We start from the raw sequence: 27,878 nt of genomic DNA, 5'->3' as shown, positions 1-27,878 counted from the left end.
ATGGTGTCTCATTTAATGGAGTGCTTCTTAGGTCAAGCTATTGCTGAGCCAATATTTATCATTTTAGAAATTTCCATGAGTCATAAATGAAACCCGCTGCACCTTCTATGGGTGCTTCTTTCCTAGAGTTGTTGCAAATGAAAAAGAAAAAAAAAAAAAGTGAACCTAGAATCCAACACTTTGCTTTTATCACAACTAAAATACACTTTCTCTCCTGCTTAGGAGATCCTTCTCTGACATTTCAGAGGTATGTCACCTGCCACCAAAAGTACCCTTCCTGCCTAACAGCCCAGAACTCTCTGTTGAGGGCCAGGCCTGGGATGGGCAAGAAGATTGGTGAGGAGGAAGTGACTCACTGGAAAGAACAGTTTCCTGAAGGATCAAGAATAAAAATGAGCAAGTGATTCCTAACACCTCCAGCATGGAAAGTTTTACAAGGGGGACCATCTCTTAATGACTGGTCCCAAATTTATTTCTCTCTTTCTCCCACCACCACCTTAAAGAAAAAAAAAATAGGAGCAGGGCTGATTGCAGGATGTGACTGTTGGCCTTATTTACATGTGAGAGTGTAAGAAGCTAATGCTATTTGGTCCCTTTGTAACAATCAGTTCCCTTTCCCTGAGTATGGATAGTCTATAGTATAGACCATTATAGTAATTAATTGATTTTGCTGTAAAAAACATGCTTTGAATCTAGAGCCCAATATTAGAATTTATGAACAAAAATTCAAGTGCTTTAGTGTGGTTAGAATAGGATACTCTACAATTTGCTAAGGTTTTGCTAAGTACTCAATAAATCTTTGTGTTTGGCAGGGTGCTGGGGGAAGAACGGAGGGCATCATACATGCTAGGCACATGCTCTACTACTGGCTCTCTTCCAGTCTCAATAAATCTTCTGTAGAGTATCACATCTTAGAGCCAAAGAGGTTAAACTCATCAACACCTTTAGTTTCCAGGTGAGGACATGGAAGTCCAGAGAGGTACATCTTGCAGATGTCAATGCCTGGCAAGACTAGAACTGTGACATCCAGATTCATACACCTCATTAAGGGATTACTGATAGAAATATTAGAGGTTTAGTGGTAAAACAAAACATGTATATTAAAAGGCATTCAGATTTCATATCATGGCCATAGTTCTTTGATTCTGTTTCTGATGGAGTTGTCCTTGACTGAGTTCCCTCACGGGGAAGAACTGGGTTTCTTCGACTGAAACATCGTTTGGCATTTCTCCTCCATGTCCAAAAACAGAAAAAATTGGAAGTAAGTCAGATCAGCTCCCCCACCCACAAAGAAAACAAACAAAATGAACTACACATTCATTTCTATATCTATCTTACACATCTTAGTTCAGGGAGTCTAATTTTTTGGTAGGAATATGTGGTGTTCCCTTAGTGACCATCTCATCTGTATTTGTATTGGCAAACACAAGTGAGAAAGTTTGTCAATAATAACACTTGTTTCCCTCCTCTGTGGATTCATTCTTCATTAAAGATTCGGTGACATATCCCTGGTCAGATCTATCCCACCAGTTAAGATCTTGAGAATTCCCAAGGGAACTCTGGACAAGTTTATCTTGGCATTGATCTATTTTCACTTGTGATCTCCCTGTGGCAGGGCCCATGATTTATTCATCTTTGTATTCCAGGTCATTAGCATGGCCACAGCAGGCATACTGTAGGACCTCAGTAAACATCTGTCAAATCTAACTGAAAAAATTTCAAAAGGGCATTTCATTATGAATGTAAACAAGATACTCAGTTTTTGCTTCCAAACACAAGCTTTCTTGATTGATTGCGGTAGTGGTGAATGAAGCCAGGGACGCGCTACCACTGAGCTATGTTCCTAGTCCTTTTTAAGTTTTATTTTGAGACAGCATCTCATTAAGTTGCCCAGGCTGACCACCAACTTTCAATCCTCCTGCATCAGCCTCAGCCTCCTGTGTCACTAGGATTACAAGCGTGCACCACTATGCCTTGCCAAGCTTTTATTTTTTAACACTTAGCTCTTCTGTTTCATAGGAGAAATCTGGGTGGTATTTTAATAGATAATGGAGTAATTAAAAGAATCATTTTTAAAAAACTCTTATTTTTAAAAAGACCAGACTGCTCAAATACCTATGTGGTTAGTATGTATTAGACTGAACCACGAGAAACTCCTGTTTTTGTAGGTCACAGGTAGTTGACTATTATCAATAGAAAATTGTTCAACCTAACATAATAAAAAATAACATAACTACAAATACCTTGTTTAACACTGAGGCCATAGTGTAGTTTGTTTTGTTTTTTAAATTAATCACCTAATCTCCTCACCATGGTCTCTATAGCTGTATATGATAGCCTCACAGCCTCACCCAGATCTACATACCCTGATTCCTCAGGCCCCAGCTACAGTCTTCCTTCTGTTCTTTGAACACACCAAGCTAATTTCCTCCATCTAGAATGTTTCCCCAGACCTTTATATGGCTGTGTTCGTCCTAAAATTTAAGTTTCAGATAAAAATACTACCTTTTCAGAAAATGTCTCTGAAAGAAATATTTGTTTCAAAAGTAAACTTCTCTGAGCACCAATTTAATTAGCACCCTTTCACCCTCAGTTACCCTCTCTCACATTCTCACATTATCCAGTTTTATTGTCAACAGAGCGCTTCTCATTCACAACCCCATGCTTTTGTGCTTAATTGTGTGTGAGCCTCTGGCACACTAAGATTAAGCTCCAGGATAGATAGCAAGAAACTTATCTATTTTATTCATGGCTCTGAACAGAGTATGCACAAAACAAATATTTAAATAATGAATTCCATAGTTAATTTTTTTAAAGTAGCAGAATCATGGTTATTATTTCTTCAAATATTTCCTTCCTTGTTTTACTAATCCTATTATCTGGAATCCTTTGTACAATTAACCTTTTTCCCTCTATCTTCCATGCCTTGAACTTTTCTCTAAATTGTTTTCATCTCTCATTTTTTCCCATTTTTGGGGGTGTTGGGGATCCAACCCAGGGCCTTGCATATGTTACGCAAATGTTCTACTAACTGAACTATATCCTCCGCCCCCTCTTTGCATTTATTTATCCCTTCTTGATACCTTCCAGGTTAATTTCTTGATCCCATCTTTTGATTCACAAACTTATTTTGAATATACCCAGGCTGTTTCCCAACCCATCCACTGAATCTTTTATTTCTACAATAATAGTTTATAGTCCTAATGTCCCCAATTCTTCCATAACTGCTTATCCCTGCCCTGGTTTCTTAGTATCTTTTCCTTCTCTGAGAATATTTACTATGCTTATTTTCATTTCTTGTCCTTTTTCTTCTGCTTGAGTTTACTCAGTTTGTTGTCTTTCTCTTCATAGTGCTTAGATTCCTCCTATGTCTCATCATCTTCATCCATGAACTTGGGATGTTCACTTACTGGGCTTTTACAGAATACCTGGGGAGAGAGGAAACTATGCTGCTCCTGGTAAGTCTGGGGGAGACAGATGGGGTGGCTGGGAGCCACTGATGCTGGAATCTGGGCTCAACCCCCTACCACAACCAGGAGGCCCTGTCCCTTTCAGATGACTTCCTGTTCCCTGAACCCTCTCTGTTCCAGGATATAATCATTGAGTCCTCAGAGGTGGAGGAAGTGAGGGAATGTGCAGTCCACTTGCATTTGTCATCTCCCCACACCTAAGCAAGGCTCCAAGGTTGCCTTAACATTATCTGGCAGTCTCTGGGGTGGATGCCTTGCACGTTCCTTCGGAGGTTTTTCAGTCCTACAGTAGCAGTGGGGGAGACTATGTAAATTAGTCTTTGTATTCCCCCTCTCCCCCAAATTACTTCTGAGCTTTAAGAGAAGCCTTTTGTTTTTATATGTTAACATTTTGCTGTGAAAGGTCTATTCACTTCATTTCTACTCTTAATTGTGTGATAACACCCAATTTTTGAGCTTCTTTGCATTTGGAAGAGTTTGAATCCATTTTGTTTATCCTTAAACCAAAATATTTGTTTCCCTTTATTGACTTTTTAATCTTTCATGGCTCATTTTCCTTCAGAGGTACAACTCCCATATCTAAATTGTAGAATGAAGCATGCCTATGAAAAATGGCAAGACAACATAGATGCATCCCCAAGACACACTGTTGAATGAATGAATAAAAACTGCAGTCCTAAATGTGCTGTTGTATTTTTTAAAATGTTCTATACTGAAAAGGTCTGAAAGATTTGATGCTACATTAATAAGCAGTGAGATACCAACTCTGATGCTGGTGTGTGTATGTCTGTGTATGAAGAACTGTGGGATTGTTCATTTATTCCTACACTGGGCTTCCTTTGGAACATTTCCCCAAAAGACTCTGGAAATATCTACTTTAACAGATGTGCTTCAGGGGGAGTGCATGAGCTCCTGCAGATTATAGGCCAAGCTCTGTGAGTTGGAATAAATGTGTATCTTTCTGGAGAGGGGGGCTTAGACTTTTCATAAGAACCTCAAAGGGAACCCCAAGAGCAGTTAAGAAGCATTGGCCATCTTTGTTGTGCCATGGAATCAGCTTGGGTGCCCATCAATAAATGCATGGATAAAGAAAATGTGGTATATATACACAAAGGAGCTATAAAGAATGGAATCGTGTCATTTGCAGGAAAATGAATAGAACTGTAGATCATAATGGTAAGAGATATAAATCAGACAATCAATGCATGTTTTCCCTCATATGTACAATCTAGGAGAGAAAAGACAATAGGAAAGTAACAGGGAGACTATTAAAGAAGAGGAAGGAGATGAAAGATTTCCCTCCCCCATCTTTAGGGAATGGTTAGAAGGGCAATGCGGGGTAAGTGTGATCAAAGTATATTGTTTGTATGTAAGAATGCCACAATGAAACCCATTATTCTGTATAGTTTAAATGCACTAAAAAAAATGAAAAAAGGGATTGGTATGCTACTTTGTATTCCATTTTTTTCATGGTTTACCTTAAGAAGTGCACTATTATCTGAAAAAAAAAAAACACAGAATTGTTCAATCTTAAACATTATGAAAGAGTAGCATGGGACTTTTACTCTATCTTAAAGACTAATAATAGAGAAATCAATAATGTTATCATGTGATATTGTATCATTTCCATGAATATACTCAAATATACTTAGCCTTTACCAAAAATAGATGCCAGTGGCTTGGAGGAGGCATGATCCATCAGGACCAGGCTATGGGCAGTAAGTAAAGGAATGTCAAGAATGTACTTTCTGCAGTTTCCATTCGTTGTTTTAATACTAACATATTTCTATCGTGTTAGGGAAGCACTAAAAGACACCTCAGTTCTCTTGATCCTCCTTCCTCATGAATGCTGTGTCATGTGGTCTAATGGTAAGGGTCATGAGCCTGGAGCACACTGCTTATTCCTCTGGGCTCCCAAGGAACATCTTAACCTACCTCACCAGTAGAATGAGACCAAAATATACACCTATGGCAGTCACCCCTAGTTATCTCTCACTATCCTCATTTTCCCTTTCTTCCTTAGTAAAGGAACCCAAATTTCTTAGCCGAGCATACTACTGGTCAGGGCAGAGACCACATTTCCCAGCCTTATAACCAAGTTTTGATCACTGAGATAAAACTGGCAATCCTGTACTTTTGGGAAGATTCCTTAAAAAGGGAGGGGTGTCCTTTTTATATTTTCTTCCTTCTTACTGCCATAGAATGTGGACGTAACAGATGGTGCTCTGGCAGCTACGGTGGACCATTAGGTGACTTAGGGAAAGGAAACCATGTACAACAAAATAACTGTATAGAGACTATCTCAAAAACTAGCAAATTAATATACCAAATCTGAACTATACCTCTGCATTTCTTTTCTAAATAAAATAAACTTCACAAATAAAATAGTGGTTTAACCACATTTTTAAGTCTTGACAACGTAAGACACTTTAAAAATGCAAATATCTCAGCAACATATACAGAACTACATCTTGTTTTTATTCATTCATTCAACAGTGTATCTTGGGGATCTATCCATGTGGTTATTTTTCATAAATACGATAAAGTCTTTCACATTGATTTTGAAGAGTTTGAACTCATTTAGCCTAGCCTTAAACCAAATATTTGACTCCCCATATTTGTCATATGTCCTAAGGCTGGTCTCTGAAACATTGTTTGTGATAGCTATGCATTGGAAATAACCTAAATGGTTATCAGTAGGGGAAAGAGTCATGAACAGTCATGCTTTACTGCAATTACAATAATGATTTATTGTTGAGGCAAGGTTACCAAGACAATTATTAATTGCATGAAAGCAAGCTATAGGATACTACAAGCCAGCATAAAACCATTAAAAAAAAAAAAAAAACACCAAAAGTATGCATAAGGCATACTTTTCTGTAAGGCCACATCAAATTAACGTCTGTGGTTACCTCTGAGGAGGGGACTGAGATTATGGCAAAGTAAAGTAGGTACTCAAGGGGTCTTCCTTTGTTGTACTATTTGAATCTTTTTTTTTTTTTTTTTTTTGCAAGATTGAACACAGGGCTTCATACATTGGACAAAGGGGTGTAGCTCTACCACCGAACTACTCCCTTTTCAGTTTTATTCTGAGACAAGAGTCTTGCTAAGTTGCTGAGGCTGGCCTCAAACTTATGATCTTCCTACCTTAGCCTTCCGAGTAGCAGGGATTACAGGTGTTCCCTCCGTGTCCAGCTCATTTGAAACAGGCATAATGAGAATATATTCATGTCTTACTTATAGGATTAAAGTTAAAGGGTATAAATAAAGGACAGGGTATAAAATAAAGAAGCATATTTGTGGGGAGACAAGGGAGGAGTCAGAATAGTCTTTTTTTATATATGCTGTATTCCAATAGGGTTATGACCTTTGGCAAAGGAAGTTTTTCCAGACTACCTATTAACCTACATGTCTCTGCAAGTGCCTCATTAATGTATTAATTATTCTTCCTTGCCACTCATATTAATGGTTTTAAATGAAAGTGCTTATAAGTTCATAGATTGTTAATTAGGCAAATGTTTTCTAAATGAAAAATGGAATACATTCATCTCATGTTTAAGAAGAGATCTTATGTGCTGTCGTTTGTTCAGACTGCTGTAAAAGAATACCATACCATACAGGTGGTTTATCAACAACAGAAATATTTCTCCTAGTTCTGGAGGCTGGAGAAGTTCAAGATGAAGGCAACAGTGTCTAGGGAGGGACCACTTCCTGGTTCATAGACAGCCTCTGTGTGCCCACACTTGTAGAAGGGGCAAAGGAGTCTCTGGGTCTCAGACAAGAATCCCATTCCTGGAGGATCTGCCCTCATAATTTAAATCATACCGTAAAGGCCTACATCCAAATACCATCACACTGGGGATTAGAGTTCCATATTCGAACTGAGGGAGGAGCACAAAAACAGTCTAAAGAATTTTGTTAAAACTTTTTCCCTCTGTGAGATGAGGTGGGAAAATATCTAGAACACGTAAGTGTGAATGTAAAAGCTAAAGTTCAATGGAATCTCAAAAAAAAAAAAAGAGTTCTTCTTAAGCTACAATGAACTGATATGGAATTTTACCTGATATATCCTAAAACATCTTCTGATACCAGTTCACTTAATGAACAACACTTATTAAACTATGATGTATGAGGGGCTAGGCCAGTTCATATAAGATCCATCCTAAATATCTTTTGACCCCAAGCAATTCCCAGTCTAACCTTGTGATAGTGCCAAATATATATAAACAAACAATTACAGAACTACATTAACAGTAGGGAAAACCCATAAAACATCATTCTGAAATGTGGTCTGAGGACTGGAGGCATCTGAATCTTCTGGTGACATCTGAGACTCCACCCTTAAATTCCTGAATCTGCATTTTTTAACAGAATCCCCAGGCAATTTGGATGCTAAGATTCTAGAAGTGATGAACTGTGGGATTATAGAAGGGTTCCCTATCGATTCCTTGGGAACTGGTCAGAGAAGTCTACAAACTGCTGGGGTAATAGGAACATTTAAGGCTGAATAATGACCAGATTTGTGATCATGGGAGTTGGAAAGAGCAAGAAGGGTAATGGAATGAGAAGTTTAGGAGGTCCAAGTGGGCACTTTGGAAGATGTGGGAGACATGGTAGAAAACGGACACTGAGGCTTCAGTTAGATGCCACAGACTTCAGACTTGCTGAACATTCCGGAAGAAGACACAGAAAATTTTAAGCAGGAAAGTAACAGAATCGAATTCTTATGCTTGCACATAACTGGTGGTAGAGTGAAAGATAAACTACACAAGTGAGAGAGGCTGGAACAGGCAGGCATGTATCCTTAAATGAGAACGCTCCAATTTTGGACTAGAAAAGAAGTCTCCTACTTGGTGGTGGGGGGGGGGGGGGGCGGGGAGGGGAGGGGAGGGCAGTGAGTTCCTGGCACACAGAAAAACAAAGGATTCCAGCTGCAGCTGGATACACAGGGGTTCTTTCTCATTAGCCAGAGTTCTCAGAGTGAGCTCCAATCAGCAGCAGGAGCATCACCTAGGAAATGTTAGAAATGCGAATTCTTAGGTCTCATACTAGATGTACTAAATCAGAAACTCACAAATCTGACCGGGAATAAGTTACCCACATGATTCCAACGCCAATGCTCTAGATTGCCAAAAATCCTAGAGCAAGTGGTAAAGGCTTAAAAATAACACAACTTGCTTACTGCCTTAAAAAAAAAAAAAAAGTAATGAGAAATGGGTTTTTATGTTGAGTGGGCAGAACAAATGCCACATACAACCTAGATTTTATATAGCACGGGGAGCGGGGCACAATACCAATCATCTTGTCCAAAAGGCTCATTTTGGAGAATTAAAATAGTTTTGGTATAGACCATGATGTTCCCCGTAGCCTAAATTAAGTAAAACTTAAATCATCCCATTTGATTCTTCCTGTTTCCTTTATTTCCCCACAAATACCCCCTCAGAAAAAAACGTTGGGATTCCTAATGTCCCTTTGAAAAACTGTTTCTGCTGCAACCGCCCATTAGAAAAACACAGTCCCAAATTAAAACCCCTCAAAAAGGAGCAGTGGGCCTGGCGCCACCACGCCAAGGCAACGCAGCCATTTCCCAGCCACACCCCTGCGGGCCGTCGGCCTCCTCTGGGCCGCTCCCAAAGATAAATAAATCACTCCTTGTTTTCCAGACCTGAAATTAGCGGTGAGTCACAGAGCACTCTGTACAGCCACGGTCGCCTCGGAAAGGAGGAAAAATGTGCAGACTTTCCTTCTCACGCGAGGGCCCGACGTGCTGGGCTGGCCAATCAGGGGCGGGTGGCGGGAATCACACCAAAGTAGGTAAAAAATGCGGGAAGCCGCCCCTCCGCCCCGGCTGGGGCCTTGCTCCCGCCAGTCCTCCCTCCCTTCCGCACCCGCCGCGGGCCGGGCCCATCCTCCGCCTCCAGCCCCGCCCCCAGCTGCGGTGCACACCTGGCCAGGTGGCTACTTCTATGTATGGGCAACTGCTGCGTGGGGGGGCGGGGCATCTTCTGACCCCGCCCCAGGGAGGGGAATGGCCACTCCATCCTGGCTCACCCTTTGCCCGCCCCCTCGCCGGTAGGTGTCAGCCTAGGCTCCGCCTCCTTCTCTTCAGCAGGACTGGGAACCCAACTACATTCCCAAAGACCCAGCTGGTGAAGGGGTACTCGCCCCCACAGCCCCCAAAAGGTGACCGAGGCCCCCCGCGCCCCGCAGTTGGGATTCCCGAGGGTCGCAGGGGCAGGGCGTTGCCCGGCCAGCCGGTTGCCCAGCAACGGCGGGAGGTGCGTGACGTGCGCAGCCGCGTTTCGGCCCGGGGCGCGCGCCCGCCCCTTGGTAGGCTCGCGCCGCCGCGTCGGCTCTGCGCTCGGTCTCTTGGTCTCGCTGCTGCTAATAGGACGCTCCGCAGACTCGGTGCTGGTCGGCTTCCTCCCTTGCATCCCTCCGACAGCTGCGGTGAAAATGGTGAGTGGGAGAGAGCCCGAGGAATGGGCTGAGGCGTCCCGGGACTGCGAGTCCCCGGGACGGGTTGGGTAAGGAGCTTAGGGGCGCGTCCCCCGCTCGGAGATGGAAGGAACCCTGCTGGGCTGCAGTCTCCGACCGAGGAGAGTTTCCCGGCCTCCGATGCTCGGTTTGGGCCCTGCACTCTGTGGCAGCTTCCCGGCCTTTGCTCGGCTCCCAGCTGCTGCGAGGCCTCCGCGGAGTCTCTCCTGGCTTTGGTACACAGAGGCGAACGCCCGCACAGCTTCGGATACAGATCCAGGGGTCTGCAGGCCCGAGGGGAGGGGGGTTGGAACCCGGCGACGAGCCTTGTGGCGCGGGTTTCCCCTAAGCCGCCTCTCAGTGACCCGCGCCTGTTTCGGTCTTGAGATCTTTCCATCAATAAGGAAAAGAAGATCTTTATTCGACGACCCTAGAGGGCGGAATGATCGCTGATGAGCGTGACCCTGGCATGATTAAGAACCGGGTGGCCTTGCAGCCGCTTTGTTTGTCGTATCTGGCAATCAGCTTCCAGCAGCACTCTCGTTGTGCTTGTCAAGCTTGGCAGTGTCTCTTTTAACCCTTCCCTACCCGATATGTCCGTGTATGACTAGAAATTTTCTTTTACGTGTAAACAGTTTGGCTTTGCCACTACTTGACATGCAAGGTTTGGGCATGATGCTGGGACGCTAAGCAAATTTAAGAGCTTTTAAAAAGTCTGATAAATTACCTGAATCACTAAAAAGTAAACATGTTTAGTTTATTGTAGATGATGGAGATTTGGCTTAATTTATATATTACTTTCTTTCTCTAAACTGTCACTCTCATCTGCTGTAAAACAGCGTTCTACGATTAGGTAGAACATTTTGTCATTTTCTGGAGTGTGCACATACTGTTACCATTTTTGGTCAATGATTTGCAGGCAAAGTCTTATCCAGACTTTGCTAGAAATATCACATTGTTATTGCATCTCTCTGTCTGGAATCAGTTGGTACCAGTTTTATCTGCATACAGAATGTTTTCGTGGAATAGCAGTTTTGGTTTTCTTAAGGTATTGCAATTTTCACGAAGATGCAGGCTGTGGAAGAAAAAGAGATTAACAGGTAGTTTCTTAATGGCTGAGGTTGTGTAATAGGGGTTTGATATTTAGTCTGAGGTTCTTTCTGGTTTAATGTAAGTTACCAAGAGGATCACCATCTTAAGTCTGTAACATCTTTAAGATTTTAAGTATATGGTACTTTACACTAGAAGACTTTAAAACTAAAGACTGAGTGCTGATAAATTTAAGACCATCCCTTTTGATGAAAGTGCTTTGAAGTGGACTGGAGCCTGCTTTAGGGTCTTCTGAATTAATTTTTTTTTAGTTTCTAATACAGCCTTTATTTTTGTTTGAAAATAGGACCAAATATTTTGACTTTGGTTAAACGCTTAAGTTAAATACTTAATATTAGAATTTAAATTCCTAATCCTCTGTACCTTAAAATGAAATAAAGGAAGTGTTTTTCCTATTCCTTGGTACTTGTGGGGAGAAGAAATAAAAACGTGGATGAATTCTAATAGATCTCAAACTTTTTGGTATTAGTGAAATCAAGAAGCCTTTACAAGCTACTTTGGCTTGGATGCTTGCAAAGAATAAAGAGTTCAGAATTCAGACCCATCATTTTTAAAGGTAACTGGTATGTTTGGTCTTGTGAACACAAAGCATCTCCATTCAGTCCAACTCTTAGAAAATATTGTGAAGAAGAAGAGTTCCTTTATTATCCTAGATTCTAGTCTAGCATTTTCTTTCTGTATTTGGAATTGTTTAGATTTGTTAGTTTGATACTTGATTCCAAGTTTGTTTCTTTCTTCCTGAGGTTACATTTTAACTACTAATGGATTTGTTATAAAACAGCACAATTACTTCCTGGTACTCACCAAGTCTTCTAGAAGCACTTGTAATAAAGCAATTTGAAACCAATTCAGAAAATCATCCTGGGCACTTTAAAATGAGATCATATTTTTAGATGTCTCATTTTATAGTGCCCCCACCCAAAAAAGAGCCTACCGCCACGTGAACCACATTTACACACCTCGAGAAAAAACAATTTTATGTGTGTACTGGGTGTGCCAGTTTCTTTATTATATGTGCAAAGATTGTTTGCCAGTCCACCATCAAGTTCCTAGGGTTGTTTGCTTAGTAGTTTTGTTGGATATGGATTGAGACGTCACACATAGACTTTCCTAGCTCTTATAACCAAGATATGCACTGGCAGCTTAGATATATGGCTTTCTGGAAAGCTGGAGTGTAGTCTTGCCCCTAAAATAAAGTTCAGGTCTACTTGATAGTCTAACCTGTTAACTTTACCCTAATCAGAACTCTGTTCTAACAAACCAAGCTAATAATTTTGAAACATTTTAAGCAGTAAAGTGTGCATGATTTTTATAAAAGGTTAACTTTTTGCCATATTCAGCCAAATATGCATCTTCTTCCCATTCCCTTCTCTCCCCAGAGATACCTATTCCTGTGTCAAAGACACAATGTACTGGCCCACTAAGGAAATGATTTTATTCAGGCTATAGCAAATTAGGAAAACATTTATTAAGGAGAAATTTCTCAAAGAAAAAAGGGGCACATAAACCAGGGAATCTTGAGGAAGAATGGAAATGGGCCTTATTTCAAAATATATAACAGGCCTGTCCTTTTTAGTTACCTTTTTCCCATAATACAGAATAATGAGGGTGAATTTCTTTACCATCACTGCTTTCCAGGATGCAAACATAATCACCTAAAATTGATCTATTCCATTCTCACTGATAGTTCCATACTTTGTCGCTATACATATATGATATGCATTATTAATAATACATATTTTATTTACATAAATGCTGTGCTTTGTATAGCCCTTTGCAGCTTTTTTTTTTTTTTTTTTTTTAAACACTGGACGACTTCTAAAATAATATAATAATATTCCTTTCTTCTGTCACATAAGTCTCTTTCCAGGCCACTTAGCTGCTAAATCACAGAAATTCAGTTCTCTGTTCATTCTAGTCACCGGCCATTCTCCAGCTTCTGGTAGGGCTAAACCATGGAGCGCTTCAGGGTAGAATTCCTTTTTTTTTTTTTTTTTTAAGCTGAGGTCCATGAAGATTAACCCCTTGCACTTTATAGGTGTTCCCCTCTTTTTCCTAGGCAGTTGACTAGTCAAAATGTTAAAAACAAACATGGAATGTATGGAAATTTTACTTTCTGTTCAGATTTGCTCTGAATTAAAACTTCCCTAAAAAATAAAGCCTATTTAAAAACAAACTTTCAATATAAAACATAATCATGACTATTTTTCTAATAGAATTGGTTTAAATAAAATGTTTTATAATAAAGGAGGACTCTGAGCATTTATGGTTTTATGCTAATGTAACTTGATAATATATTTTGAGTAATAATTAAATACCTCAAGTTGAAACACATTATGCTTGAAATTAGAATAAATCTCCAAGATCCTGAAAACTAAATTTACATATAAATGCAGTGTTTTATTTCTTTCTTTTGACAGTACTGAGAATTGAACCTAGGGCCTTGTGCATGCTAGGCAAGTGCTCTACCACTGAACTACTCACCTAGCCCTTCCCAAATTTATCTTAAGACAGAGTCTTGCTAATTTGTGTAGGCTAGCCATGAATTTGAGACACTCCCGCCACAGCCTCTGGAATAGCTGGGATTACAAATGTGCATGAATACATTTTTTTTCTTCAATACCTTTGTTCTATTCATTCATTTATTTTTATGTGTTGCTGAGGATTGAACCCAGTGCCACACAAGCCCTCTACCACTGAGCCACAACCCCAGCCCCAAATGCATTGTTTTTAATCTGCAGAGCAACACTTGAGTCCTGAGTTCCTAGGCCCAGTCTCTGTATTGTACTGTTTGCTATTTGTACATATAGTCCACAGAACAATAAAGAACTAAGATTGTTGTAGTTATCTCGAATTTATTTCCTTTGGGGCATAATAGTCCTCTCTATATTGTCCATGAGTAATGTACAAAGGTTCATAACGAACAATTCAGAAATATTTTAATGACAGTTTTTTTTCTGTCCCTTTCCTTGTGTTGATGTGAGAAGCTAGAAGTTTTTACGTGAAATTGTGCTTCTGAGCTATCACCTATTCTTTTTTCTTAAAATTTTGTTGAGAAAGATACAGACTTAGAGAAATAAACATAAGGCTCATTTATCCCAGTAATACTTTGGAGACGCTTGTTACATTCATTGGAATCTGTTATACCAGGACCTCCATTGAGTCAATAGATTTTAGTCTAGAGTGATTCTTAATTCTGAGCTAGTCTTCTCGTAACTGATCTTGTTGCTCACTCTAATCTATAATTTGCTTTTTTGTGTTAAAATGGAAGAATCAATTTAATTGTGTGTGTGTGTGTGTGTGTGTGTGTGTGGTGCTGGGGATTGAACCTAGTCCAAAGGCCTTGCACATGTGAAGCAAGTACTCTACCAAATGAGCTATATCCCCAGCACTAAAATATTTTTTAAAGTAATTTGTTTAAGTAAAAAAAAAAAAAAAAATGCAACTAAAACTTAAGAATTGAATCTAGTTGAAAGAGTGAAAAGGCTGAGAACTAGTTCTGTTGCAGCAAGACATAGGTGAGTTATCTGAAAGAAACTTCAGTACATATTACAGTGAGGTCATTTGTCACTCAATTTTGCTTTTGGATCACATTTGAGAAAGACTGTTTACTCCTTTCAATATTTTAAGATTATAGTTTGCTACTTTTGTTTGCCTTATCATAGAAAAGCAAAGATGAGTTTCCTGTTCTTATTCCTCTCTTAGCTTGTTTAGGTAATCATGTTTTGATTTCAAAATGTTCTCATATTTTTATTGGTGTTATTTTCAGATAGTAATAGAGCTAAGGCTAATGTGCAGGCACATAAGCATAAAGTTAAGACTCCTCCAACTTGCTCTGGAGTAATCTTTTAAGTTTAAGTAATCTTTTAAGTTTTTTTTTTTGTTGTTTCAAGGAATTCTCAAATTATTGAAGTTTTTTTATAAGAATGTTTAACCTTTATACCAGTGTTGTAAGATAGAAATAAATACAATCTATGTGTGTAATTAAATTTTTCTGGTAGCCCCATTTTAAAAAGTAGAAAGAAAAGATGAAATTTATTTAACATATCTATTTATTTATTCAACCTATCAATTTATTCAAATTTATTTATTCAATCTATCCAAAATATTGTATTGACTTTTTTTTTGGGGGGGGGGGGTATCATGGATTGAACTCAACCACTGAACCATATCCAAAGCTCTTTTTTGTATTTTATTTAGAGACAGGGTCTCATTGAGTCTTAGTTCCTCACTAAGTTGCTGAGAATGACTTTGAACTCTTGACCCTCCTGCTTCAGCCTCCCGAGCTGCTGGCTGTATCAACTTTTTTCTAAATTATTTTTTTAATGTATATATATTTTTTAGTTGTTGCTGGATCTTTATTTTTTAATTTATTTTATATATGGTATGGGAGAATCAAACCAATGCCTCACACATGATAGGCAAGCTCTCTACCAATGAGCCACAACTCTATCCCCTGTATCAGCACTTAATCAGTATAAAAAATAATGAGTATCTTTACATTCTCTTTTCTTTCAAATTGTTTGAAATCCTTTGTATATTTTATACTTAAGGCTCATTTCAATTCAAACACATTTTCTTTGGACAGATTTGATCTATATTTAGATACTGTAAAATTTACGGTTGAAAAGGTAGAGTCACATAGCCAAGTTGCTCCAGACATACTTAACATGTTTTCTAGTTATAAAATTGAGAACTTTAAAATACAATTAAAATGAAAATAAAATTTAGTCACACTAGCCATATTTAAAGGACTCTCTAAGCTACATGTGGTTAGAGGTCATCTTATTTGACCAGTTTATTTTGTGGATTGGTCTGTTTAATATGTAATGAGAAGTTAATATGATTACCAACAATTTAATTCTTTGCATTTCTGCCCATGTATAAGAAGCAGCATTAGTGGCTCGGGAGGCTGAGGAAGGAGGATCAAGAGTTCAAATCCAGACTCAGCAAAAGTGAGGCACTAAGCAATTCAATGAGACTCTCTCAAAAAACAATATACAAAATAGGGCTGGGGATGTGGTTCAGTGGTTAAGTGCCCCTGGGTTCCATCCCCGGTACCTCCCACCAAAAAAAGAATAGTACCTCCCAAAAAAGGATAGTAACCCCCCAAAAGATAGTACCCCTCCCCCCCAAAAAAAGGATAGCAAATGTTTCTTTTATAGCACTCACTAAGATATTTTGTGAAACTGTAATGTTGAATTCTTTAAAGATATTCTGTACTATCAGTAGTATGATGCCTGTCATAGTAGGCTCACACAGATGTTAATGAACAGGAAGGAAAAGTTTTTCTTAGTTGTGATAAAAGACGGGTTCTTGTGGAGATGGATTACTTTAATTTTTATACATTTTGTTCCCACATACTTTTTTAAAATTCAATGGAAATTGGGGTTTAAGGACTGAACTAATTGAATAGGACCTCCTCTTTTCAGACTGTATTGCAATTTAGAGAATTTTACAGTGAAAATCCTTTGAGATAGATGAGGCAAGTATTATTAGAGTAATATCTCCAAAATGATTCTGGTATACAGAAACCCCTCAATAAATTCCAATTCTCCTCCATTCCTTGAAAATGAAACCAAGTGGTATTTGATGCTCAGTAAAGTATCCTGAACCATAGAAAAGCACTTGAAGGCCTAACAAAAGAAAGTACAAGAAGTAATGCTGTCTTAGATAAGTACTGGGTGTCAGGCATTTGTGTTATCATACCTTACTCAGTGCTTATCCATTTAGGCAGGTGTTGTTCCAGTTATACCATACAGACCAGTGGTTAAGAGCATGGACTCAGAGTCTGGATGTTGAAATTTTTAAAATCTGGGTTCCACCACTTACTAACCAAATGACCTTAAGTTACTGGCTGTTTCGTGCCTTGATTTTATGATTCTTCCATGTGAGAATGTCAATAGTGCCTACCATCACAACACTATGGGTTTAAAGAAGTGCCTGGCATGTAGTAAAGTGCTTATCAGTATTGGTTAGAATAATATTATTAAATGGTATCAGCCTTGGATCTAATTTAGATTGATACTCTTTTCCTTACTTGCTATATGAATGGAAAAAGTCAAATATCACTGAACTCCTTAAAAATGGATTTACGCTTAGCCAATCAAAAGGCAGCTAAACCTTCAAGAGCTAATTCTGGGAAGATCTCCTTGACATGGTAGCTCCCTCTAGTCACCTCCCTTCAGACAGAATCATTTATTTTTGACAGCCAGGGCATCTTGCTACTCTGTAGCACTAATCACATAGATTCCTACTTGTACATGTTGTCTCTAATTAACTTGAGTAAATGTTTAGAATAGTTCAGAGTTCTTATTAATCCTATATCCTGCTTCACATTGTATGCCAGATTTAACTCAAAATGGATCAGAGATCTAAATTTAAGAGCTAAAGCTATAAAACTCCTTGAAGAGAACATAGGCATATATCCTTATGACCTTGTTTGAAGCAGTTTTTGTTGATTTTGTTTTTGTTGTTGTTGTTTTATTTTGTGAGTTTTGGCATTTCCAGGTGACTTGACACTGAAAGCACAAGTGACAAAAGAAAAAGCAAGCCAGCTGCCATAGTACATGCTTGTAATTCCAGAGACTGGGGAGACTGGGGCAGGAGGATCTCAAGTTCAAGGCTAGCCCTGTTTCAAAATAAGGGTTGGGGATGTGGTTCAATGATAAAAAGTACCTCCTGGGTTCGATCTCCAGTACTGAAAAAAATTTTTTTTTTTAATTTAAAAAAAGAAAACAGATAAATTAAAATTTATTAGAATTAAAAACATACATGCACCAAAGAATATCATCAAGAAAGTGAAACAACAACCCACAGAATGGGAGAAAATGTTTGCAAATCACATATTTGACAGGAACTTGTATGTAGGAATATATAAAGAACTCTTAAAACTCAACAATAAAAAGACAGCCCAATCTTACAGACAAAAAATATTTTAATCATTATTTGTAGAGATGTACAAATCACCAATAAGCACATGAAAAATGCTTAACATCACTAGTCATTAGGAAAATGCAAATCAAAATCATCATAATATAATGCTTTTTATCCTCCAGGCTGGTTATAATAAAAAGATAACTGTAACAAATGTTGGCAAGGCTGTGAAATTGTAACCTTTCATGCATTGCTGGTGGGAATCTATGATATAGCCATTTTGGAAAGTTCGGCAATTCCTCAAAAAGTTAAACTTGGGAGGTACCATATGACCCATCAGTTTTGCTCCTACTTATATACCCAAGTAAAATAAAAATGTGTGTACACAAAACTTGTACATGAATGTTCACAGTAGCATTATTCATAATAGCCCCCAAGTGAGCACAACCCAATTGATCAACGGATGGATAGGTAAAATGTAGTATGTCCATACAATAAAATATTATTTGGCAATCAAAATAGTTGAAGTATTGATAATGTGTTACAGCAAGAATGAAACTTGTAAACATACTGAGCTAAAGAAGCCAGCCACAAAAGACTACATTTTGTATTATTTTGGTTGTATGAAATGTGAATAGGCAGATCCATGGAGATAGGACATAAATTAGTAGTGGCTAGGGCTGGGGGGAGTGGGAAAGAAGAATGAGTGGTAATGGATTTGAGGTTTCTTTTTAGGGGGTTCAGAATGTTCTAAAATCAAGTTATGGTGATAGATGCACAACCTACTGTTTTAGTCAGCTTTTTCACTGCTGTGACTAAAGGATCTGACCAGAACAACTATAGAGGAGGAAAAGTTTATTTCAGAGCTCATGGTTTCAGAGGTGTTAAGTCTATAGAAGGCTGGCTCCATTCCTCAGGGCTCAAGGTGAGGCAGAACATCATGGTGGAGTGTGTGGCTGAGGGAAGCAACTCACATCATGGTGATCAAGAAGCAGAGAGAGACTACACTGGCCAGATTCAAGTATGTACCCAAAGCCACTCCCCATTTCTCACTTCCCCTACCACTTCAGTTACCACTCAGTTAATCCCTATCGGGGGATTAATTCACTGATTGGGTTAAGACTCCTATAACCCGATCATTTCTCCTCTGAACCTTCTTGCATTGTCTCACACTTGAGCTTTTGGGGGACACCTCACATCCAAACCATAACACCTACCACATTTACACTTTAAATGAGTGACTTTGGTTTATAAAATATATGTGTGAAAATGATTCCAGTTGTATCATCATGTATGTACTGTGGCATTAAATCATCTTCCTGTTAAATACAATTCCATTATTATAAGAAATTCTCTGTTGCCTTTCATGTAAATCTTTGCGCATGTTTCATCATTTCTTCAAAATAGGTCTTAGGTATGATATAACTGAATCAAAAGGTTATGTGTTTGGTACAAGGAAAAGAAATAGCAGAGTGAATATGTAACCTACAGAACAGAAGAAAATATTTGCCATCTGTTCATCCAACAGGGGCTTAATATCCAGAGTGTTGGAAATCAAATAACAGCAAAAACCCAAATAATCTGATTTTAAAGTGGGTAAATGATCTGAATAGACATTTCTCAAAAGAAGATATACAATGCTAATAAGAATATGAAAAAAAAAAAAAAAGTTCAACACTAACCATCAGGGAAAATGCAAATGAAAACCACAGTGAGATATCTCACCCCAGTTAGAATGGCTATAATCAAGAAGAAAAAAAAGTGGGGGGGGCAGATACTGGTGAGGATGCAGAAAAAGGAGAACCAGAAAAGATAAAAATCACTTGTATTTCCACTATGAGAGATAAAATTGAGTTGATTTTTGTGTATGATGAGAGAAATGGGGTCTAGTATCATTCTTCGGTATTTGGAGATTCATTTTTCCCACCACCATTTGTTAAAGAAATTGTCCTTTTTCCAGTGCATGTTTTGGGTGCCTTTGTTGAAGATTAATTGGATATAGATGTGTAAATTTATTTCTGGGTTCTGTATTTTGTTCCATTGTTCTAGGTATCAGTTTTTATGCCAGTATTATGCTGTTTTGTTCATTATAGCTTTATAGTATATTTTGGGGTTAGGTATTACGATACCCCTCCACCTTTATTCTTTTTGGTCAAGATGCTTTAACTATTCAGGATCTTCTGTGGTTCCCTATGAATTTTAGGATTTATTTTTTTCTATTCTGTGAAGACTACCATTGGTACTTTCATAAAGATTTTGTTGAATTGGTAAATTGCTTTGGGTAGTGTGAATATTTTAACAATATTTATTTTTTTTTGATCCATGAACTTGGAGTATCTTTCCATTTTGTGTGTGTGTGTCCTCTTCAGTTTCTTTCAGCAGTGTTTTGTAATTTTTGTTGTAGAGATTGTTCACCTCCTTTATTCCTGGGTTTTTGTTTGTTTGGTTCTTAATTTAACTTTAATTAAATTAATTAATTGGAGTGCTGGGGATTGAACCCAGGGCCTCATACATGCCAAACAAGTGCTCTACCAGTGAGCCACATCCTCAGCCCTTGGGTGGGTTTTTTAAAGCTGTTGTGAATGGGATTGCTTTTTTGATTTTTTTATTCTCTGCAAGTTCATTATTGCTGTATAAAATTGGTACTGCTTTTTGTGTGTTGATTTTGTATCCTGCAACTTACTGAATTTGTTTACCAGTTCTAACAGTTGTTTGATGGAGTCTTTAGGTTTTTTCCCTGTATATCAAATTCTGTTGTCTATAAGCAGGGCTAATTTGGTTTCATCCTTTTTTATTTGGATATTTTTTTTTTCCTGTTACCTTATTGCCCTGGCTAAGACTTCCAATACTATGCTGGATGTTGAAATTTTTAAAATCTGGGTTCCACCACTTACTAAGAGTGTTGAAAGTGGACATCCTTGTCTTGTTCCTTATTTTAGAGGAAATAATTTCAGCTTTCCCCCATTCAGTGTAAGGCTGACTGTATGTCAGGCCTTTCTGTGTTAAGTCATATCCCTTCTATAATTTGTTGAGGAATTTTGTTAGGGGATGTTGAATTTAATTAAATGCTTTTCTGCATCTTTTGAGATAATCATACAATATAGTTTTTGTCCTTTATCATGTTGATATGATATATTACAATTATTTATTTCCATGATTTAAATCATCCTTCTATCCCTATAATTAATCCAATTTGGTCATGCTACATAATCTTTTTAAATTCTTGTTAGATTTGGTTTGCTAGTGTTTTGTGATAATTCTTACATTTATGTTTATCAGGGATATTAGTTTATAGTTTTCTTTGTTGTCCCTTTGTATGATAATGGTATCAGGGTAATGCAAGCTTAGTAAGTTTGGAAAGGTTGGAGAGGTATGTTTTGTTTCCTGTTTTCACAAAATGTATGAGATAGAAGGATTGTAAAGATTTTTTCAGGGCTGGGGATGTGGCTCAAGCGGTAGCGCGCTCGGCTGGCATGCGTGCGGCCCGGGTTCGATCCTCAGCACCACATACAAACAAAGATGTTGTGTCCGCCGAGAACTAAAAAATAAATATTAAAAAATTCTCTCTCTCTCTTTAAAAAAAAAAATCACTACTTTAAAAAAAAAAGATTTTTTCAAATATTAAAAAAACCTTTGAAACGATCATTCTATCTACTCATAAAACTACTAATAACATCTTTTTATTAAGTAGTGCTTTATTAATTTTTCAAGTGCAAACTATTAAATGCATCAGTGTGTTTCATGGGATATTAGTTTCTTAAAGGTCATGTGCTTTTTGCATATTGATAAGTGTATTCATTAATGTCTCATGTAGCATTTATGCTAAAATTCTGTTTACATAATACACATTTTTAAAAATAAAAAGTATATAACTATAAGTTTTAAAACAAATATTAAGTATTGAACATTTAATGATTAAGTAAACATTAGGTTGGCAACTTTATGATTCTGGGTAAATGGAGAGTCATATATGTGTGCTGGGCAGAGAATGATGAAGATACTGAGTTCTTGCTCTTTACAGAGCACAGTCTATTGGGGGATTCAACCAGCAGACAGTTAATCACAATTCTAAATGATACTATGATAGAAATAACTAATACATGGAAGGATCATATAATTTAGATTGGAAACTGTGGGCCAGTTGCTAACTGGAGGGCCAAGTAAGAGTTACCTTCCCAGAAGAAGTGATTTCTGAGTTAAATCTTGAAGGACTTGGGTGACACAGTGAAGAGGAGAAAGATAAAAGCATCATAAGAAAATGTGGATATTCGGGGAATCTCAGAGCTGTACATGCCTGGAATTAAGAAGGATGAAATGGGAAAAGAGGCTAGAGAGGTAGGGCATAAGGAGTTAAACACTGTATGCTAAGGGTTTTAGATTTTATTATGAAGGAAATTGGAAATCATTGAATGAAAACAGTAAGGGCATAAGTTTATTTGCCAGGGAACTTAACATCCCTACACTGCTCTCTGCGCCCATTCCAGTTTTCTTTTTAGTTTTTTATAAGAGGAGGGGAGAAATAAGAAATACTCTATTCAGGATTATACAACTTCCTTGTTCTTCCTACCCTCCCTTTTCTCATCTTTTGCCTGTTACTGGGGGTGGGAAGCCTATTAACAAACCATATTAAGAGTGTTTGAAAAATGAAATTGATGGCAATCAGAGATTTTAAAAAATTTAAATCTACTTTGGCTGTTGAGATGATTTTCTGACTTGTTTTAAGAGACTGTTAAGATTTTTAAAATTTCTTTTGTTAGGGGAGGTGTCTCAGAGTTTTGGTTATTGAATGAATTTTTTTTTCTTACTAAGGTTTATCCATGAGTCTTTTAGTGGAGCTCTTTAAATATTAATACATATCAGGTAAAATTGCTGTTTGGGGATCTGGGCTTATAGTGTGCACCTGCAATCCCAACAACTACTTGGGAAGCTGAGACAGGAGGATTGCAAGTTTGAGGCCCACCTGGGCAACTTGGTGAGACTTTGTCTCAAAATTTAAAAAGGGGTGGGGATGTAATAGCACTTGTCTAGCACACACAAAGCCCTCAGGTCAGTTACCAGTACCATACACACAAACACACACATACACACACAAAAAAAATCATTTGGTCTGTGTAGACTGCCATCTCAAGAACATTTTCTGTACTTTACTATAAGGTGGATGAGGATTTTTTTATTATCTTTTTTTAAAATTCTAATTTGTAAGGATAAGGATTTTTATAATTGGGAATTGGTTGTATATTTAACTCTTCATCTTGGTTTGTTTGTTTTTGTTTTTATGTTTTGGAAATAAACCAGTATATTAAGACAGAGAGTTAACTTGGAACATTTTCTGGATCACTGATGGGCCATGTAGTGACTTTGTATAATTAGTGGTACTCCTCCCTCTGAGTGATACAGCCTTAGGGGAGGAACAGTTGGCACTCTTCCTAATGGTTGCAGCCCTGCAGGCAAATAGTTGCAGCCCTGCAAGCAAATAGTTGCATGAACTTGAATTCAGCTTTGTCTTACCCCTTTGAGCAGGCACCTTTAATCAAGGTACAATCTATAAAACTGCATGCAATACCTCTGGACATTTAGAACTTATCAAAAGATTGAGGATTTCTTGTGCACTTGTTTGACTAATGCATACTGGAAAGGGACAGATTTTAGGATAAAACCTGTTAATTCACCCCAGAGGCCCTAGCTTTCATCACTGTGGGTTTTGACTTATGGTTATAGGTGATAACCTATGCCAAAGAGAATGGAAGGAGGTAGTGTAATTGAATCTTAGTATGTTAAAGGGACTGCCACCTTCTCTTATTATGTATGTCTTTGCTATTTAATCACTTAATAATCATGGGAAGAAAGAAGAGATACACATCAGATGTCAGGTCAACAGAGAACAAACAGAAATTTCTGTTTCAAATATCAATTTTAATGTTTTTGAATTGTTTATCCATAACATTCCACTGCCCAAAGGCTTTAGTAAATATTGACCACATTGGGAAGTAGGAAGCACTGAAGAAGCTCTGATCAGATATTTTGGTTAATGAAAAGAGTTGACACTTACTGAATTATACCATTACCAGGCAATATATTTAGATGCTTTTATTGGTCCTCTCAAGTTGGCAGTATTTATAGTTTATAGATGATGAAATTGAGGCTAAAGAAGTTAGCTCCAACTTCCTGAAGTTATAAGATTTAAATAAGTCTTATACAACCCTGTGGCATGCTTTCTTCTCTGGATGAAAGGTCTTCTGGGTTAAATGCCCCAAGTTCAGTTTATGAGAAGGAGAATGCAGTCAGATTTTAAAAAGAAAAAGTTAGTATCTGACTTCCTCAACTTATTTAAAATACATACTCCCAGTTCATTGTAAAATTCATCTGGAATAGTTTCATGTAATATTACATAAAATAAAATTGCCTTCATTTATTTTACGTAGTATTTTTTTTCAATGATAACAAGACTATTTAATTTTAAATAAGGATGTACTTGGATATTACCCACCAGTGCTTAAAGGAAATGAAAGTAATGGTCCGATGGCTTGAATTCATTAGGTTCATAGAAGGATTTATATATTCATCTCATATGAAAAGATAAAAGAGAAATCAACTTCCCCTTCCCAAATGCTTTCTAAAAGCAAAACAAAATACCATTGTTAAATGTTTAATGAATTCCTAAGGTGGATGGTCGAAGCCAAAATATAATTAATAAGGTCAACACAGAACAAAGTTCAGGCCCAGTAAAGTGTTGAGTTTTTCGTAGGAGAAAGAAAAGACTCAAATCTATTAAACATGGAAGCCACAGAGTATTCACTTCAAGATAACAGAAGCTTTGGCTTCCTTCCTGGCAGGTTTCTTTTCTTTCTTTTCTTATAAATTTGTTCTAATTAGTTATACACAGTAGCAGAATGCTGTCACAAATGGAGCACAACTTTTCATTTCTCTAGTTGTACAAGATGTAGAGTCCGGGGCTGGGGTTATAGCTCAGTGGTAGAGCGCTTGCCTAGCATGTGTGAGGCCCTGGGTTGGATCCTCAGCACCACATAAAAATACATAAATAAATTAAATAAAGGTATTGTGTCCAACTACAAATAAAAAATAAAATATTTTTTTAAAAAAGATGTAGAGTCACACCACATGTGCAGTCATTCATGTACCTAAGGTAATGATATTCATCTGATTCTACCATCTTTCCTACCCCTATACCCCCTCCCATTCCCTCCCTCCTCTTTGCCCTGTCAAAGTTCTTCCATTCTACCCATGCTGCCCCCCTTATGTAGTATTTTAAATCTACTATTTGACTTCTTCTTCGGTAGCCAGAGTTTTTTTCCCCCTCAAGAAATAAAAAGTTTTGTTATGACAAAACTTAATTTCATTCTCCATTTTGATTGTTTGGATTCTTCCAAATTAATACTTAGAATATGTACTAAAAAAATTTATATGAATTTGCACCAAGTTTGCTTTCTTGCCCCGCCAAATAGTTGACCTTATAATTACTGTAGAAGATTGGATTTGAAAACCTCACTCTTAAACACAATATTCTGTCATTTCATAGTGTAATAATAACTGAGGTTCCTTATGGCACAAGTCATCAATTAAAGCTAAATAACTTACTTTTTCCCAAGGCAGAAAACTATATATATTTTATAAATTTGTTACACTAACGTACTATTTTAGTATTAAGAGAATTACTTGTGTTACTTCATGTTAAATTATTTAAAATAAACGTTGAAATTTAGCCCCTCAACTTTATTAGCCACATTTCAAGTGCTCAGTAGCCATGTGTGTTAATGGTTACCATATCAGTGCAGAAAAGGAACAGTACCATCACCATTGGAAAGCAGAGTCTGGGATAGTGAACTAAAGACTTAGTAATTGATAGATAGTCAAGCTTCAAGTTGGTGGTGGTAGGGAGAGTGTCTTACCATTCATTTATGTATGGTCACCTACTTTCCTCTTTTCAGTATGATGATGGGGACAGAAGGACCTACTATTTACTGTCTTCAGGGAATAAAATAAATTGCAGAAATCCAGGGGTAAAGGTGAGGGACACGGCAGGGTAGAGTTTAGGAGGGAGTGGAGTACAGGAGGGGATGTGGGGATCCAACTACTACTCAAAGTAATTTTACTCATTTTTTCTGTTGGAACTTTATATTTCTTTTTCTTTCCCAGGTAGATTTGTTCTTTGTGTGTTTTTAAACCCTCCTTTATCTTTTCAGTGGAATTTTGGTAGGGAGTTAAATTAGGTATATGTATTCAGCCCCCCACCACTCATCTTTTATTTTTTTTTTTAGAAAGAGTGGGGGGGGGGAGAGAGAGAGAGAGAGAGAGAATTTTTTAGTTCTCGGCGGACACAACATCTTTGTTTGTATGTGGTGCTGAGGATCGAACCCGGGCCGCACGCATGCCAGGCGAGCGCGCTACCGCTTGAGCCACATCCCCAGCCCCGTCCCACCACTCATCTTAACATGGACCCATGAGAGATCTTGGCACTAATATGTGGAAATAAAAGTACTTGTCACTCAGTGTCTATTTGTTATCTTAACCTTACTGCTCAAAGATATCAGTTGTTGTTGCCCCAAGCCCAAATATTTTGTTAGTCAGTTTTTGTTGTTGTTTCTTTTGGATTTTGTGTAAGATATAATGTAAATAAAGGGAATCATGAACCCAAATTTTTAAGTTGGTAGGTTGAGAAAGGAGCCAGTGAGTATTTTCTGCCAAGTTGTTTATAAATTCAAAATAGCCTTTGTCTGCTTTGCAGTATCCTGCTTTCAAGTATTTCAGATTCTCTAAGCTTAGAAAAATAATTTAAAAATTAGTCATTTTCTTAGGTAGTTAAGATAGCTTTCATTTATGTTTTTCTCTAGTTAGGTAAAATATAGTTGGTTTTAATTATTGAGTAAGGTTAGGTGTCCTACTTGAGTTTTGTAGTATACAAGTAGACCTCTATTTCTGATATTTTGGCTTAGACGTATAAGTTTTCATTTTGCAGGATCAATAGTTTTATGGACTAGTGCAGTTGTTTACAAAAATTGAATCCAAACAACTTGATGCTCAAGTTTCAAAGATTATAAGTCTTATGCTAGAATTGATGTTTGAAGTTATGTTCGTTATTTGCAACTTTAAAATACCCAATATCCCATATTCTCTGTAGTAGTCTCCTGTTTGTAAGTAATAAGATTACTTTTAAAAGCATACATTGAGTGAATCTTGATACTGATTTAATATCTGATCAGTATTTTATAAATCTTCTGCCAGAGAAAACTCAGAGTCTTTCATAAACAAGTTAAAGCTTTAAGTCAAGTGAGACAAAATGCAGCAAAGTGTTCTTTAACAGCAACTGTTTTGACTGAGGATGGAGCTCTAAGAGCTGGTACACTGGCACAGAACAGAGAAACTAGATGTGAATAACATATCTTTTTAAGGTAATCACAAAGCTCTTGTTGCAATAGCAATCTATTTTTGCTCTCAAATTTTTCCTTCCCAACTGTGCAGCAAATTTCAGTACTATGTTCAGAGTATCCTTTAATGGTCTTTATTGTTAAAACTATGTATTTGAATATCAGTAACTTTTAGACAATTTAAAATCAAAAGTGAATTTGCTTTTTATTATTTGTTTGTAATTTATTTTGTGGTATTAGGATTGAATCCAGGGACACTCTACCAGTGAAGTACAATTTTGAGACAGGATTTCACTAAGTTGATCAGGCTAACTTTGAACTTGTGATCCTTCTACTGCAACCTCTCAAGTAGCTGGGATTATCACAAGGCCCATCTCAAATTTCCTTTTCAGGATAAACTTGAGATTTTTCAACAGCTGAGCAATTAAATTTATCTTAATGACCTAACATTGTAGAGAAATATTGAAAAATGAAAGTGATGGGAGAGGACTTTTTTCTGTTACATATCTTTACAGGGTAAAGATAAAGAACAAGATGATTGTATACATTTAAGATTCACAGT

At 37.5% G+C, this 27,878-nt stretch overlaps 1 protein-coding gene across 1 annotated transcript in view; it reads left to right on the top strand.

Moving 5' to 3' along the window:
• The first annotated feature begins 9,781 nt into the window (after window positions 1-9,781).
• The window catches only part of Dstn (destrin, actin depolymerizing factor), a 30,650-nt gene continuing 12,553 nt past the window's right edge, over window positions 9,782-27,878 (top strand). The window contains exon 1 of the mRNA XM_027954300.2: window positions 9,782-9,929. Coding sequence (XP_027810101.1) covers window positions 9,927-9,929 — 3 coding nt within the window. The 5' untranslated portion in view covers window positions 9,782-9,926. The remainder of the gene's footprint in view (window positions 9,930-27,878) is intronic.

This window comes from Marmota flaviventris, chromosome 2 (assembly GCF_047511675.1).
Source record: "Marmota flaviventris isolate mMarFla1 chromosome 2, mMarFla1.hap1, whole genome shotgun sequence".
NCBI lineage: Eukaryota > Metazoa > Chordata > Mammalia > Rodentia > Sciuridae > Marmota > Marmota flaviventris.
This window is presented reverse-complemented; position numbering and strand designations above follow the sequence as displayed.